This window comes from Macaca fascicularis, chromosome 12 (genome assembly GCF_037993035.2).
Source record: "Macaca fascicularis isolate 582-1 chromosome 12, T2T-MFA8v1.1".
Taxonomy (NCBI): domain Eukaryota; kingdom Metazoa; phylum Chordata; class Mammalia; order Primates; family Cercopithecidae; genus Macaca; species Macaca fascicularis.
This window is the reverse complement of record NC_088386.1, coordinates 10,800,268-10,815,549: the sequence shown is the minus strand read 5'-3', so window position 1 is coordinate 10,815,549 and position 15,282 is coordinate 10,800,268. Positions and strand designations below refer to the sequence as shown.

At 52.0% G+C, this 15,282-nt stretch overlaps 1 protein-coding gene across 4 annotated transcripts in view; it reads left to right on the top strand.

Moving 5' to 3' along the window:
* Positions 1-15,282, top strand: part of GLI2 (GLI family zinc finger 2) — a 259,017-nt gene that overhangs the window by 189,385 nt on the left and 54,350 nt on the right. For all 4 annotated transcript variants that reach the window (XM_045366945.2, XM_045366942.2, XM_065525370.2 and 1 more), the window contains one exon: positions 3,059-3,164. In XM_045366945.2, coding sequence (XP_045222880.2) covers positions 3,106-3,164 — 59 coding nt within the window. In that variant the 5' untranslated portion in view covers positions 3,059-3,105. The remainder of the gene's footprint in view (positions 1-3,058; positions 3,165-15,282) is intronic.

The window sequence follows — 15,282 nt, the reverse complement described above, 5'->3', positions numbered from 1 at the left end:
CATAGCAAGGTAGGGACGTGGTGGGGCGATGGGGGACTGGGACTACCCTGGTGCTTGGGAGCTGCCTCTGAGTGTCATTTAGGCTGGGTGGAGGGAAAAGCCATTCAGAGCCTTGGATTCTCCCCCTGGCACTGTCGTTTTTCAGTCCTGCGACTTTAGGCAGGGCCATGAATCATTCTTGGCTTCCGTGTCCTCATCGCTTTAATGGGCGTAGTGACACTAGTTGCATCAGGGGGCTTCTGGATGTGCAAGGAAACATTTAGAAATACACACACACACACACACACACACACATTTTTATTTTGTTAGCAAAATACTGGAATTTGGTCCGCCCTGCCATGTTTTTAAGGCCCTTTTCTACACATTTGGGAAAGCGGTCACTGATTCCCTGCTGGCTCCCTGGGGATCCAGTGGTCTCTTTGTGAGTAAGCAGTGCTTGGCCCCCCACCCTCCCTAGGGTTTGCACCCAGTATGAGCCACTTGTCCTGTGCCTCACATAAGTAAATTCATAGTTTGATGATGGACTTTGGAGGCTCCAAACGTGAGTGCCACTTGTCCTCCTCAGCAGTGACACTTGTTGAGTGTGTCCTCTCTGCACAGGCTCTGGGAGAAGCACCTCCTCTGTGTGGGCTTTTTACATCTTCACAGCAGCCATGTAGGTAGTTACTGTTATCCATTTTCAGATGAACAAATGGAGACTCAGAGAGGCAAAGAAACTTGCAAAAGTCATGCAGCAGGTGAGTGAGCTCTGACCCTCGGGGTCCCCAGCCTCCAGAGCACCTAGTGGTCCTGTCACAGCGGCCTTAATCACAGCCACGTGCCCAGCTCACCTGTGTGGGGCCAGGGCCTCAGAGAAAACGTGGTCCTCCCAGCACTCGGGGACTCTGGAAGTGATAGCTGGGCCAGAGGCTTGGACCACATGCCTGTGACCAACTCCTCTTTGAGTCTGAGTTGGGCAAACTGAATCAGGGTGAGAAGATTTGCTTTTGTTTTTCTTGGTCCCCATGGAAAGTGCCAGTATTGTGAAATTATGAAGATGGAGTTGAACATATAAAATTAAAGTTAAAATTTCAGGAGAAAAGTGTCTTCCCATTAAGAATCCATTGTGTTCAACCCAAGCATCCATTGACAGATGGGTGGACAAAAAAATGTGGTCTATCCAGTACAATAGATTATTATTCAGCCTTAAAAAGGAAGGAGATTCTGGCACAGGCTGTAACATGGATGAACCTTGAGGACATTATGTGAAGTGAAATAAACCAGTCTCAAAAGGACAAATACTGTGTGATCCTTCTTGCATGACATAGCTCGCATGGGAAATTCATAGAGGCAGGAGGAAGAATGGTGGATGCACAGGGACTCGGGGAGAGGAATGGGAGTTAGTGTTTCGTGGGTGCAGAGTTTCAGTTGTGGAGATGGATGGTGGTGATGATTGCACAACAATGTGAAGGTGCTTAATGCCACTCAACAGTGCGTGTAAAAAAATGGTTTAAATGGGCCGGGAGTGGTGGCTCATGCCTTGTAATCCCAGCACTTTGGGAGGCCAAGGTGGGCAGATCACGAGCTCAGGAGATCAAGACCATCCTGGCTAACATGGTGAAACCCCGTCTCTACTAAAAAAAAAAACACAAAAAAAATTAGCTGGGCATGGTGGCGGGCGCCTGTAGTCCCATCTACTCGGGAGGCTGAGGCAGGAGAATGGCGTGAACCCGGGAGGAGGAGCTGGCAGTGAGCCGAGATCACGCCACCGCACTCCGCCTGGGAGACAGCAAAACTCCGTCTCAAAAAAAAGAAAAGAAAAGGTTTAAATGGTAAATTTTAGGTGTCTTTACTACAAGAAAAAAAAAATGGAATTCATAGTATTTATGGTATTGTACCAGAATCTGTTTGCACAGAAACAGTTAGTAGCATTATTTTTCTGCGTTTTTTGTTTGTTTATTTCTTTTTTATTTTTTTGAGATGAAGTTTCGCTCTTTGCCTGTAATCCCAGCACTTTGGCAGGCCGAGGCATATGGATCACCTGAGGTCAGGAGTTCGAGACCAACCTGGCCAACATGATGAAACCCCGTCTCTCCTAAAACTTTGTCTGCATTTCTTAGCCTAGCAGTCAGGTGACCTGTACATACCTATCACAAACCCATTCACATTTCTTTAAAATATTAGAAATCCAAACTTAACCCTGCTTCCCACTGGCCTGTGGCCTTCAGATTGAAGGAGAGTCGACTAAGAAATCCCCACCTTTTCCCAGTATAACTACTTTGTTAAAATCTGTATTTTCCTAAAGCCTATAATTATGTTTGCCTCCAGGGTACCCAGGAATTTTTTTTTAATAAACAAAGAGCATCCTACAATTATCGTGATGATTTGTTGAGGGCAGGCCAAGTTCAGACAGGAGGCTGACTCAGCTCTGGAAACTGACACACACGTGCTGGTGTTTTCGATCCTGGGGGCACCCGACAGCGTTTAGGGGTCAAGAATTAATATTAAGAGCTGGAGAACTAACAGATCCACATAGATGTCCGCTTTATACTGCCAGCAAAACAGGACAGAAGCTGGGTGGGATTTGGCCTTCGTGAGGCTGGCGGCACCATCTGTGGGCCCTGCCTTCACAAATGACTCTAGGTAAATACCTCCAGCCTGTGTGCACTGCAACATCCGGATGCCGTAACCTGGTGCTGCTGGAGCCACACGCAGCCGGGGCCGGCATGGGCAGAAGCCGGCGGAGTTGGAGCCTGTCGCTCTGTCAGCCCTGATTTGCGGGCTGAGCCCAGTTTCGTGGCCCTGCCTGTAATCTCCCCGAGTTCAAAGACTGCTTAGCTGCTTGTCTTTGTCAAGAGCGCAGTTGGGGATCTTTTATGTGGAAGATGTAGGATTCTCGGGCGGACTTTGATTATTTATTCATCCCCCTTCGTGGGTGTGTGATCGCGCAGGCACCACGGAGCCCCTTGTCCTGGCTGCTCTTGCTATGAAATTCATTGAGCTTTAAAGCCCTTTGAAAGTAGCTTTTTGAGGGAGGGGAAAAGTTTTTGAAGTCTTGTTTCTTTCTCCCCCTCTGCAGTGCCGCAGCATCTCTTGCCACCCTTCCATGCGCCCCTACCGATTGACATGCGACACCAGGAAGGAAGGTACCATTACGAGCCTCATTCTGTCCACGGTGTGCATGGGTAAGTCCTGCCCTCTGCCTGCTGCTCCTGGCGTGCAGTCATCTGCCATGGCTGAGGCCACAGCCTCAGCCACATCTCCTGCCTCTGTCTTTCTTTTGGGGGTTCCTGATCTACGTTGTCCTGAGCGGGCGATCACCTTTGCCATCATGGCCTGGGACCCTGTGTGAGCGTGTGGGTGGGCAGCATATAAACACCAGCCACCCCCAGCCCACATCACCATTTCTAAGGCTCTGGGCTTCCTTGGTGTATCTACACATGGTTTGGAGCTCTTTCTTCATCCACGAAGTGGGAATCCTCTCTAGGTCTAAGATCCTGTATAAGTAAAGTGATCTTAGGTATATGTTGTTCCAGCATAATAATTCAGAGCACCCTTTTTCACTTCGTCAAGTCTCCCCCTTTGACTAGTAAATTGTATAGTCACCGTACTTAAAAGGACAAGCTCCAAGTGATGCTTTGGGGCCCCTCCTATTCCTAGCTTTGAGGTCCCCAGGTAGAAGGGGTGGGGTCACCATGTGGTCTCCACCTGCCTAGCCCTGTCCCCGTCATACCCATCTGGGGCCTCTAAGCCCATTGGCTAGTGTCATTTTCTTGGCCTTTAGCACTCAAAATCTTGGTCCCTGGCTATCCTTCCAGGAAATAGGGCCCCTCCTTCTCCCTACGCCCGAACTCTCCGCTGTTCCCCATACCTGCCTCCAGGATAGCTCTTGCGAAGGTCAGCCAGCCCCAAGACCCCTCTCAACCCAGCATCTTCATGCCCACACCCTCCGGCCCCCTCACCTGTTCATGCCAAGCTGCTTCTGTGGTTCTGTCCCGTGTGTCTGTGCCTGGGGCTGGTTGCCTGCCCAATGTGCCTGGAACCTCCCCCTATCAGGCCACCTCCAAGCCTCAACTAAGGAGTCACCTCCTCAGGGGCACTGTGATCCTTCACACTGAGTGGGGGCTGCTGCCCTGGATCCACAGGATCACCATCCATTTTTGCACCTGCCTCCCAGCCGGCTCTGAACTCTCCTCCCAGCTCTGTGTCTCAGCAGCTGACATGAATAGGTGCACAACCAGTACTCGCTGAGTGGAGAGAGAGCCTCTCCCCGCCCGCCACCTGTGAAGGCACATCCTCCTGCCTCTACCATCTCCCATCCCAGTGAAGTCAGTCAACACTCGCTGGGCCCTCACTGTGCTCACAGCATTGTGCCTGAGCAGAGTCCTGTTTCAGGACACCCACTGCCTCCCCAAGACGGAGCAAACCTGGGACTTTTCCTTTCTTTTTAAAAATTGTTTTACTTTGAAATAATGAAGGTCGTACAAAAACAGTTCCAAAAACCATAAAGGCTTTCTTGTATACACTTCATGCAGCTCCTCAAATGTTGGCATCTTACATAACCCGAGACGGACAGAATGCAGTTAACTCACCGGCAGAGCTTATCCACATTTGCTCAGTTGCCCGCTAGTGTCTTTTTACCCAGTTCGAGACCCAGTCGTGGATCCCATGTGGCACTTGGTTGTCGAGACTCCTTCATTATCTCCTGTCTGGGATGGTTCCTTGGTCTCTTTTGTCTTTCATGACCTTGGCAGTTTTAAAGAGTGCAGGCCAGTTACTATATAAGATGTCTCTGGATTTGGGTTTGCCTGATCGATGCTATTTCATGATGACATTCGGATCATGCATTTTGGGAATAATACTGTAAAAGTGATATGTGTCCTTTGCAGGCGTCCTGTCAGGAGGACTGTGATCTTCAGGCTTCTCATTGCTGGAAACGTTGATCACTTGGTTATGAGGCTGTCTGCTGGCTTCTCCGCTTTAAAGTTGTCCCGTTCGTAATTAAGAAGTATCTTGTGGGGTAATCCTTAGAGGATATGGAAATATCCTGTTTCTTATCATATTTCCATCCACTCACTTACACATCCATCGATGCTTCTTGCCAGAAACAGTCATTACTAGTGTTTGCCAAATGGCGATTTTCTGTTTCTATCATTTTGGCCACATTTAGTGGTTGGAATTCTCCGGTAAGGAAAAGCTGTCCCGCCTCCCACATTTCTTTATATATTAGATTGTCTATTGTTATGCAGATGGATGCATGGTTATTTATACTCTATGATTATCACTATTTATTATGTTGTTCCAATTGTCCCAGATTTGGCCATTGGGAGTCCTTTCCAGTTGTCCTCTGTGTCCTGTTGACATGTTGGGAGCTTTTTGTTTTATTTCAGTGCACATACCTGGTTCTCACTTGACTAGGATCCGCCACAGCAGCCTTGTGTCTGCCCGGTGGGTGTTGGGGTGATTTCCACCCTCTGCTCACCTCCAGGGCGCCTCCACCTGCAGGTGACTGAGACCACAGCCGGAGAAGCCTCTGGAAGGTGCCTGTGTTTGGAACTAGTTGGGCCACCCAAAAATTGCTCGGTCAGTGGCGTCTGAGACTCGTAGGAGCACCCAGGGAGCTCGGTCCCTATTTGGGAGGGGGTTGCTGTTGCTGATTCTTGCTCACGAGTCATGTTTGGCTGGTTCGGTGACACGGATCCCGGGCAGAGCAGGCCTGCCTCAAAGTGCTTCCTGCACAGGATGTTGGTCAGGAGACCCGGGCAATGCTGAGAGCTTCGTGCAGAGAGAGTCCAGGCTGGACTGCTTCCCCCTGCAGGTGAATGTCCTGACTCACCTCTCCCTACCCACCTGAAGCGTGTAGAGGCACCACCCGAAGTGCAGGAAGACCCCAACACTGATGACCACCATTCCTCATCATAACTGACCTTGTGAACAGGCCCTGCTATAAACGCTTTTATGTGTTCATGCCATTTAATCTTCTCAGCAACCCAAAAGAGAGTCATTTTGTGTTTTTCCATTTTACAAATGAAGGAGCCAAAGCAGCACAGAGTGGGTAGATGACTAACCCTATGGCTCACCCACTTTGGAAGTTAGAAATCAAGTTCCAGCCCCCTGAGCTCAGGCCCTCCACTGCGTGCTGGCCTTTCTTGTGGGAGCATAAGTATGGACCACGGGTCCCTCGGGCGAGTCCAGCTGAGCCCTTCTTGACAGCACCTCAGCTCTTCGTTAGGGCACTGCCCCGAGTCCAGTCGCTCCTAGAACCCCTAGCCAAGCAGCAGCAGTGTCCCCTGCGAGTCTGTTGTGGGTAATGCAGATCCTGAAGCCATAGCCCAGTCCCACTGAGTCAGAGACTCGGGGGAAGGGGCCTGTGTCTATGTATGCCATGCTTTGCAGGTAATGCAGCTGCAGGCTCTGGCTTGAGAGCGCTGGCTGCAGGCAGAGCCCCCGCTGAGAAGGGGGACCCTCAGCGCTGTCCTTCCCTGTGCAGGTGGGAGCCCTCAGCCGGGAAGGGGCCTGGGTCTTCACCAGGCTTTGCCATGCTCCAGCTCTGGGTAGGGCCTGCTTCCTTCCCTGGGCAGTGAGGGTTGGGTGTGAGCAGAGCACCTGGAAAAGGGGGCCGTGGATGCTGGCATGCAGCAGGGAGGGGTGGCCCAGCCAGAGGCCTGCAGGGACAGCCTTGTCCCTCCTGGCCTACTCAGCTCTTTCACTGGTTGGATTCCTGAAGAGATTCCTAAGGCTGCTGTAACTAATTACCACAAATTTCATGGCTTAAAACAATGTAAACTTATCCTCATATCGTTCTGGAGGTCGCAAGTCTGAAATAAGTCTAATGGTGCTTAAAATCAAGGAGTTGGCAGGGCTGGTTCCTTCTGGAGGCTCCAGGAGAGACTCTGGCATTTCTAGATTCTGGAGGTTGCCTGCATTCCTTGGCTTACAGCCCCATCTTCACGCACATCACCTTTTCCCCCTTGCTCTGTCCTCACCTCGCCTTCTTCCTGGTCTGTGGGAGTTTCCTCCCCTGCTTCTCTCTTCTAAGGACACCTGCCATTGCCTTTCGGGCCTATTGGGATAATCCACTTGTGGCTCCCATTTCAAGATCTTTAAAGTAGTCTCGTCTCCAAAGTCCCATTTGCCGTAGAAGGAAACACTTACAAATGCCAGGGATTAGGGTGTGGATGTTCTTGGGGGGCGTTATTCAGGTTATTTGAGATCACTGAGCCCCATTGTGGAGTCTGGCATCAACCAGTAGAATACAGTAAAGCATATTTATAATTTGCATGGGTCTGCAGCAGGCCAGGCATGGCCCTGGGCCCTGGTGTATTGTACTGGTGAATCTTCCTGATTGCTCTATGAGATGGGGATTAAGCTTCATCTTGCAGATGCAGACATTGAGGCTCAGAGAGGCACAGTGACTTTTATGTGACATCCCTGCAAGATAGTTACTTCTGTGAGGGCAAGGAGATGAGGCTCTGGGATGCAGATCTCCTCCCCAGCCAAGGAGGGGCTAGTCTGGTTAAGCCCCAGTGATGGGCAGCAGCATGGTGTTCCCAGAGCCCTCCATCCCTACCTGGTCCTGCCGGGGTGGGCTTCCAGCAGCTCCACACTATCCTCAGGACAGTTGATTCTGGCCAGGCCAGGTGGGGGACACAGCAAGACCCTCAGGGCTGGCCCTGGGCTCCGGCAAGCCCAAGCCCTCACCTCCTCCGCCCCCAGGGCCCCGGGTGGGAACCAGGACAAAGCCTGTGAGGAAAATGGCCCCGTGGCTCTGGCTTCCGTGATGAATGTGGTTGGAGTCTGGTGGAGCATCCCGATCCATCAAGCCCGTGTTGTAGCCCGCTTCTCCCTGCCAGCACCAAATGTGTCTAATTACACAGATGTTTGCACAGCAAATGAGGTGCGGTGTCATCTCATTTCTGTGTCGGCTGAGCCTGAGCCTCTGCCTGCTGCCCTGAGCTGGTGACCATTTCGTTGGTGTGCCCACCACTCAGCCCTGCACCTCCTGCTTTCCACCGTTCAAGCACGCAGACCCCCTCCCCGTTCCCTCTCAGGATCCCGATAGCTCCAGGGAGGGTGCACCCGGTGTGTGCAGGCTCCAGAGAGGTGTTCCCTGCACTCTCTCATTCTGCCCTGACCTCTGCCCCTCAGGAGTACCTTGGTTATCACCCAAGAGCCTGCCATTGTCAGTTCTCAGCCTGACAGGCTACCCGCCCTGGGACCCACTGCTGAACCCCCTAGCTGTGGTTAACATGAATTAACTATCCTCAGCTCTCTCATGTGTAGAAGGACCAGATCCGCTGAGACAACCCACAGAAACCAGCCAACTGAGTTATTTTGAGAAGGAAACAGGGTAATGCCAGTAAAGCATCTAGACCACTTTGGAAACATGCAATGGATATGATCATGATCATTGTTGTTATCCTCACTTGCTGATTTGAGAAGGGGGCCGTGGCCTGCTGGGAGACTGGGTGGCAAAGGCCGGCCACAGCATGTCCCTGGGAGAGTGGACTGTCCAGGGGCTGCAGCGTGGAAGGTGGGCGATGGGCTGAAAGAGTGCTGTGGTGCGGCGTGGGGAGGGGATCCTTCTTTCCCCCCGTTGAGGAATTTGGACTTCCTCCTTTTGGCAACCAGGAGCAGCAGGGAGTGGTCAGATTTATTTTCAGGCAACTACAGGAGCAGTTAGGGAATGGACAGGAGAAGGGCGGGAGCCGTGATGAGAGGACCTGCCAGAGCTGCTACAGTGGCCCTGGGGAGAGGGGAGCAGGACCAGGGCTGACCACCTGGCTGTAAACAGGCAGCTGCACGTGGGGAAGGCAGGGCATGGAGGTTGGCGTGAAGATAGCCACGCAGCCCAGCCCGGCTCGGTGGTCTCCTCATAGACACCCAAGTCCACTCCTCTGCAGAGCACCCTTCCCGGTCACTTAAGGTTCAAACTCACAGCAGACTTGCATGGCTTACTGATGCTCGCGTGGTTCCGAGGGAGGAAAGTCACCGCCCGTGGACTCCTGCTGCAGTGTCTTTGGGCTGCGCAAACCACGAGGGATGGGGAGACAAATGGGGCAGGGGTGTGATTGCTGGTCAAGCAAGGTTCTCTTGAGACTCCATGGGGACATCCCTGAGTCTCCAAGAGTCCACACAAGGGCGAGAAGAGAAGGCCGGCTGTGAATAGAGACAGACACCCCCAGCAGGCTCTCCAATCTTGTGATGCTAACAGGAAAGAGAAACTCTTCAGACGCCCTCTGGGCCCCCTGCCTCCCAGAAATAGGCTTGCCAGGGTGTCATGGGGAGCAAGGCTGAGGTGTGATGAGGAAGAGTCCCCCAGCTGGTGCTCCCCATTTCCTCGGTGTGTGTGGTCACACAAACATGAGTCTGGCCTGCCCTGGGCCAACATTAACTTGTGTCCTGGAAGGGAATGTAGAAGTCCATGCTCCCAGTTCGGGAGGCTGGGGTGGACCTTCAGCTCCCTATGTTGCTTTTGAGGACCTTTCCAACCCTGCCCTGCCCTGCCCTGCCCTTCCCTGGGGCTTCAAAGGACCAATTTCAGCTGCTTTCCGCCCAGAAAGGCGTATAGAAACTGCCCCATGCAGCAGTTCCCAAACCTGGCTGCAGATCTGAACAAACAGGGTGCGTCTTAAAGATGCCCATTCTCAGGCCCTGGCCCCAGGAGTTCTTGTTAACTTTCAGACTAGGGTGAAACCCGGAAATCTGCTTATTTACAGGCACCCACAGGCCAGCGTTTGGGGACTGCTGCAGGCCCCCCTGCTTGCTTGACCTTCGGGAAAGCAGGCCCAGAGCTGCTTGTTGGCTTTCTGGACTCATCACTGACAGCGCCTCACCGCCAAAACACGGATTGTTAAAAATTCCCTGGTTCCTCATGATAACCCGTTCACAGACAAGTCCCTCCATGTTGACCTAAACTTATTCATATTCTCAGCTTGCAAAAGGCAGTGAGTGTATGGGGTGGGAACAGCTGCAGTATCTCAGCCTTCCTTTCTCCTCCTGCATGGCACCCTCTGACCTCTGACATCCGTGACTCCACCCCCAACCTGACCACTGCTAATGGCTTCCTGCAGATCTCTTGATCCTGAGCTGTAGTTGGTTTGCATTGCATTGGCAGTCACGGCCCAAGGCCACCCTTCCCAGAGGAGAGACGAGAGGGCTCTTGCTGGCACAGATGGCTCAGGGTTGTAGCTATCAACCCAGGCCCAGGTATGTTAGGGCAAGAGAGTGAATGCCAGCTGGTGGGCATGGGGGCCTCACCTCCCTTTCATCCACACGCTTGGTCACGCACAATGCGCATTACCCAGGGCCTCCAGAGACAGCATTAAGAGTGTCTGCAGCCCCACTTGGTCCCCGAGACTGCTTGTTAATGGGGATGTTTAGCCCGGTGTCGGTGTGCTTCAGTTAAGAGAGTAGTTTCTTTGCTGCTACAGGGTTGAACTCATGAACTTTCCAGTCTGGGGGGATTTGAAGATTGCTTTTTCCAAGGTCAGTGTCCCATAAAGACTGCACCATTCGCCATGAGATTAATGAACACAGCAGCCTGCTCAGCCTGTGACTCACCAGTGTCATCCTGGGCCCTTATGACTCTGTCCTCAGTCATTCACTGAGGCGGGTGGGTTGAGCAGAAAGATATTTTCTTCTTGATTCTTGGCACAGCACCCGAGGTTCAGGATTCATAGAGGATTGGCTTTGTTTGTTTTTTGGGAAGAACCTTCTCCTCCTTCTGCAAACATGCTTCTTTCTTTTCAGAGCCTAGAGGAAGGAGGAGACTTCCGAAGGGCATGTCACCTGCCCCCTGGGATGAGATGCTGGGTGGGCCCAGCGTCACTCACCCGGCAACTTGTCCCTCCTTTCCACATGGGTCCACACTACCTCTCCATCTCCAGGGAGCTCTTCCTTAAAACCAGCTGTTGGTGACCGCTTCTTCAGAGCAACTGGACAGCAGGTAGACAGGGAGCCCGGAAACCCTGGGTCCAGGCGATGTGTCGGGCAGCAAACCCTCCTTCCACAGCTGCCTGAGGGTAGACTGACTAGATGTGGAGCCTTGGCTCACTGTGATGTAAACGGCCCTGAGACCCCATCAGGCAGGCCCCTTCCCCTCTCTGGGCTGTGGGATGCTCGGGTCAGACCAGCAGAGAAGCAGTAGCAGGAGTCTGTGCCCAGCCCCCGGCTCATGTCATGTCACCCTCCCTGCAAGGAAGGCAGTGCTCTCACTCCCACTTCATAATTGGGGAAACTGAGGCTTGGGAAGGCTGACCGCCTTTCCAGTGATACACTCCTGGTAAGTAGCATAGATTACTTACTGGGCATTTTGGTCCCCCACCCCTTGCTAAAATCTTCCCCAGCTCTGAGAGCTTCAGATCCCCAAAGCCAAGAATGCACTCGCTGGGCTGCGTGGGACAGACGCTCATTTATAATGGAATCTGGCCTGTAAAAGTTTAACGAGGAGCGTGTCTGATAAGATGGCCTGGTCTTTGATCTTTGCTGAACGCCAATCCCTCACAGAAGAGGAGCTGCCTGGCTCTGGGCTTTGGAGAGAGCCGTGGTGGTCAGCCAAGAGCAGGAGGGGCCGGGGAGTGGAGCAAATCTTAATGTGCAGGCCGAGGCGGGCGTGCAGTCGGGGAGGGGCTGCGGCAGATCGGGATGACCTTTTCCGTTCCTCTCCTGTCCCTCAGGGCCCCCACTGTCGGACATTTCCCCTCCATACCCCCAGGATGTAGACAGAACAGGGTCGAGGCCTGGGCTCACAACTTGCCTAAGCTGCTTATACTCTTTACATCCTTGGGCTTACTTAGCCCCACAAGCCTCAGTGGCCCCATCTCTAAAATGGGGACATAGTGGCTCCCTGTGTGAAATGATTGTGATGGGTGTCTGTAAAGCATGTAGAACCACACCTGGGACATACCAAGTGGCGGACAATCCCCTGCTGTCATCACTGCCCTGCTGACATTAGAAGGAAAGCCACGTTTCACTGCAGACACCCTGCGGGGTGCTGGGCCAGTGGTGTCCTATTCAGTCCTCCCAACACCCTGTAAGGTGGGGGATTTTCTCTTCGATTCATAGAGGAGAGAACTGGGCGTTCTCAGAATTTAAGAACTCCCCAAGACTGCTCAGCTCGTGAGATCCCACCAAGCCAGAGCTCTTCCCTGTGCCGTGATTGTCCTCAGAGAGGAAGGAGAGTCTCGCCATGCTTCTCAGGGCTGCAGTGTGTTGCTTCTGTCTGCAGACATGGAAACAGAACAGTAATCAACCCAAAGGAGTTATTCACTAATAGTAAAGTTTTAGGCATTGGTGGGGTGGATTGGCCTTTGAGGCGGGGAGTCCTCTTAGACTGCGCATGTTTAGATCGTCCGCTCAGTGGAAGCTGATGCCACTGCCAGATGCATTCATTTATCCAGTGTAACTCATTGTTGCTGGATTTATTGTATTCCAAGTGCTGTCACTTGAGGCCACTCCTGCCAGCCCGAGTCAAGATGTGTTGAGGGAAAATGTGAGCAGTGCCCTGCCCCTGGGGCACTGCTTGAAAAGGTCAGAAATTGCCGCTGCCCTCAAGCCTCTCTCACTGCAGCCAGCACTGCAGCATTGATGGCATGTCTGGTGCCCATCAAGAAGTGTGCTGGACATGTCAGGAACCCCATCCCTCAATCCTCTCCTTCCAGGGCTGCACCTCTGAAATGTACACTTGGCCTGTGCTGCCCAAACAAAGTAGCAAGAGTTCAGAGTTGCTTAACTCAGTGGGGTATGTTCTTAGTACTCGTTCCTCTGAGGACACTCACCCAGGGACCATGTGTGCCAGCCTCATGCCAGGCACTGGGCATGTGGACCCAAGGATGCACAGTCTTTTCTAATAGAATTTTTGTTTGTATAAATGTGGGATGCAAGTCCAATTTTGTGACATGCATAAGTTTTGTAGTGAAGTCAGGACTTTTAGAGTATCCATCACCTGAATAGTGTGCACTGCACCCACTAATTTCTCAAACTTCATGCCTCTTCCACCTCCAGGAGGCACAGTCTTGCTGCCCACATAGACCCCATGATCTGGTTGGGGAGAGGGCAGAAATTGGGCAGAATGACAGGGTGGTATGCTGGAAGTGGGGTATGGGGAGGAGCCCAGAGCACCAGGAATACAGGAACAGAAAGCATTTATCAGCAGGGAGGCATGAAAGCTCCCCCCACCTCCCAGCCTTTCCCCAGCCCCACCCACCAAGGGCCCCACCACCTTCTTAGGGTTGCCCTGTTCCAGTGAGGGGCCTCCACTTCCAGGCAGACACCAGTGCCGCAAAAGAGGGGAATCTTCTCAAACCACATTCTCATCAAGGCTTGGTAAAAATCAGCAGCATACCCGCCTCTAAGAAGAATATATCTGAGCTGCTCAGGATTCACCAGCTAGTTTTGACAGGCATCCAGGAAAGGAAATTCCACACACCACTTTGGCAGGCTGGGCCAGAGTTTAAGAATCTCACTGTGGAGGAGTTTCTATCCAGCCCGCCGGCCACCCAGGCCCTTTCTCATCGCTAAAAGCCAGGCCTCTAGCAAAAAATAATGAAATCTCTCCCACTAACGAAGGCCTCCCCCCCAACCCCCACTCCCAAGACTGCACATCTTACTCTCCTATTTCCTTCTTCCCACCCATGGCTTTAAACCCTTGACTTTCTGGAAGATTCGGTTCAGCAGTGCTCAGCCAAGGGCGGCTTCTGTTCCAGACAAAGGCCCCGTGTACTCGGAGGTCAGTGGCACAGTTCACCTGGAGAGGGCCTAAGCAGGACCGACTCCCCCAGGGCCTCCTCCCCGGACCCAGACACATTCCTGGTTCCACTGGACAGAAGGAGCAAACCCAAGGCTTCCTCCAGGCCCCGCACCTCACTCCTCCCCTCCCCACCCTGCTCCAAAGTCTTCACTTTGCTAGGAAAAAACATCTCCCTGATAATCCCCTCTTATCTTTTATGCTTTTTGAGTTTTCTGTTTGCAAAAGCTGATAACCTTCTTATTCTGCTCCCCGGGGAAAGCTGATAAAGGGTGAGTGAATGAATCAACTGTTGTGGACCATGTGGCTAGATTGTAACCAAGTCCATCTGTATTACCTCCTTTGTAGGCACAATTTTATAACTTAATTTCCCTACCAAAACGTCAGTGTTTACTTAGTAAGAAATCTGCTCTTTGTCAACTGAAAACAGTGATTTCTTTATTACGGCTCTGCATAGGGAGTGACAGCTGAAAGCTGGCCAGGTCTGGTATGGTGTCCGGGTCTGTAATGGGAATGGGGTGAGTGCAGGTCGAATGTATGGGATGGTGTCTGTTGCAGATGGCCTGGAGGGAGCCTGGACAACAGATAGATGTTGTGGCCGAGAGGACCCATGGAGTGATCATGTAGACGACTGAGTCCCAGATGCTTTCCAGCAGTCACACACTTTCACCACCACCACCAGCCCTGAGTTCCCCACCAGCACCAGCCCTGCAGCCGTCCTGCTCCCAGAATCCCTATCCACTCAGCCAACTTAAACCGGAGCCTACTTCTACCCAGCCATCCTTTTAAAAAAACAAATTGGTCTTGTTAATTATTGAAAACACGCAAAAGAACAACAAAAGTGGCTGGGTGTGGTGGCTCACGCCTATAATCCCAGCACTTTGGGAGGCTGAGGCAGGGGGATCACCTGAGATCGGGAGTTCGAGACCAGCCTGGCCAACATGGCAAAACCCCGTCTCTACTAAAAATACAAAAATTAGCCGGGCGTGGTGGTGGGCACCTGTAATCCCAGCTACTGGGGAGGCTGAGGCAGAAGAACCACTTAAACCCAGGAGGCGGAAGTTGCAGTGAGCTGAGATGATGCCATTGCACTGCAGCCTGGACAACAAGAGCAAAGCTCCGTCTCAGAAAAGAAAAGAAAAAGAACAACAAAAGCATGTTTAAGATATCTGAGTAATTATGACATATACACCCTTACTGTATCCCCTGCTCACTCTAAGTACTGGGGACATGCCAGCACATTTGAGGTCCCATGTGCTCCCCATTCTCCTGCCTCAGTTCCTCCCCACCCCACCATTCTTTGGGATTCGGAGTTTATCACCCCTCACATCTATGACAGTTTTACCTTGTGTCTGACTCCCCTAATAATATATTAATTTGTTTTGCCTTGTCGTGCTTTATATACATGGAATCATTGCGGAGGTATTCTTCGGGAACTTGCTTTCACACTCGGCATTGTTCTGAAGATTCTCCCGCTAATGTGTGGAGCTCTTCATTCATTTGTTTGGGCTGCTCTGAAGCAGCCTGTGTTGACTGGCATTTGGGATGTGTCTGTT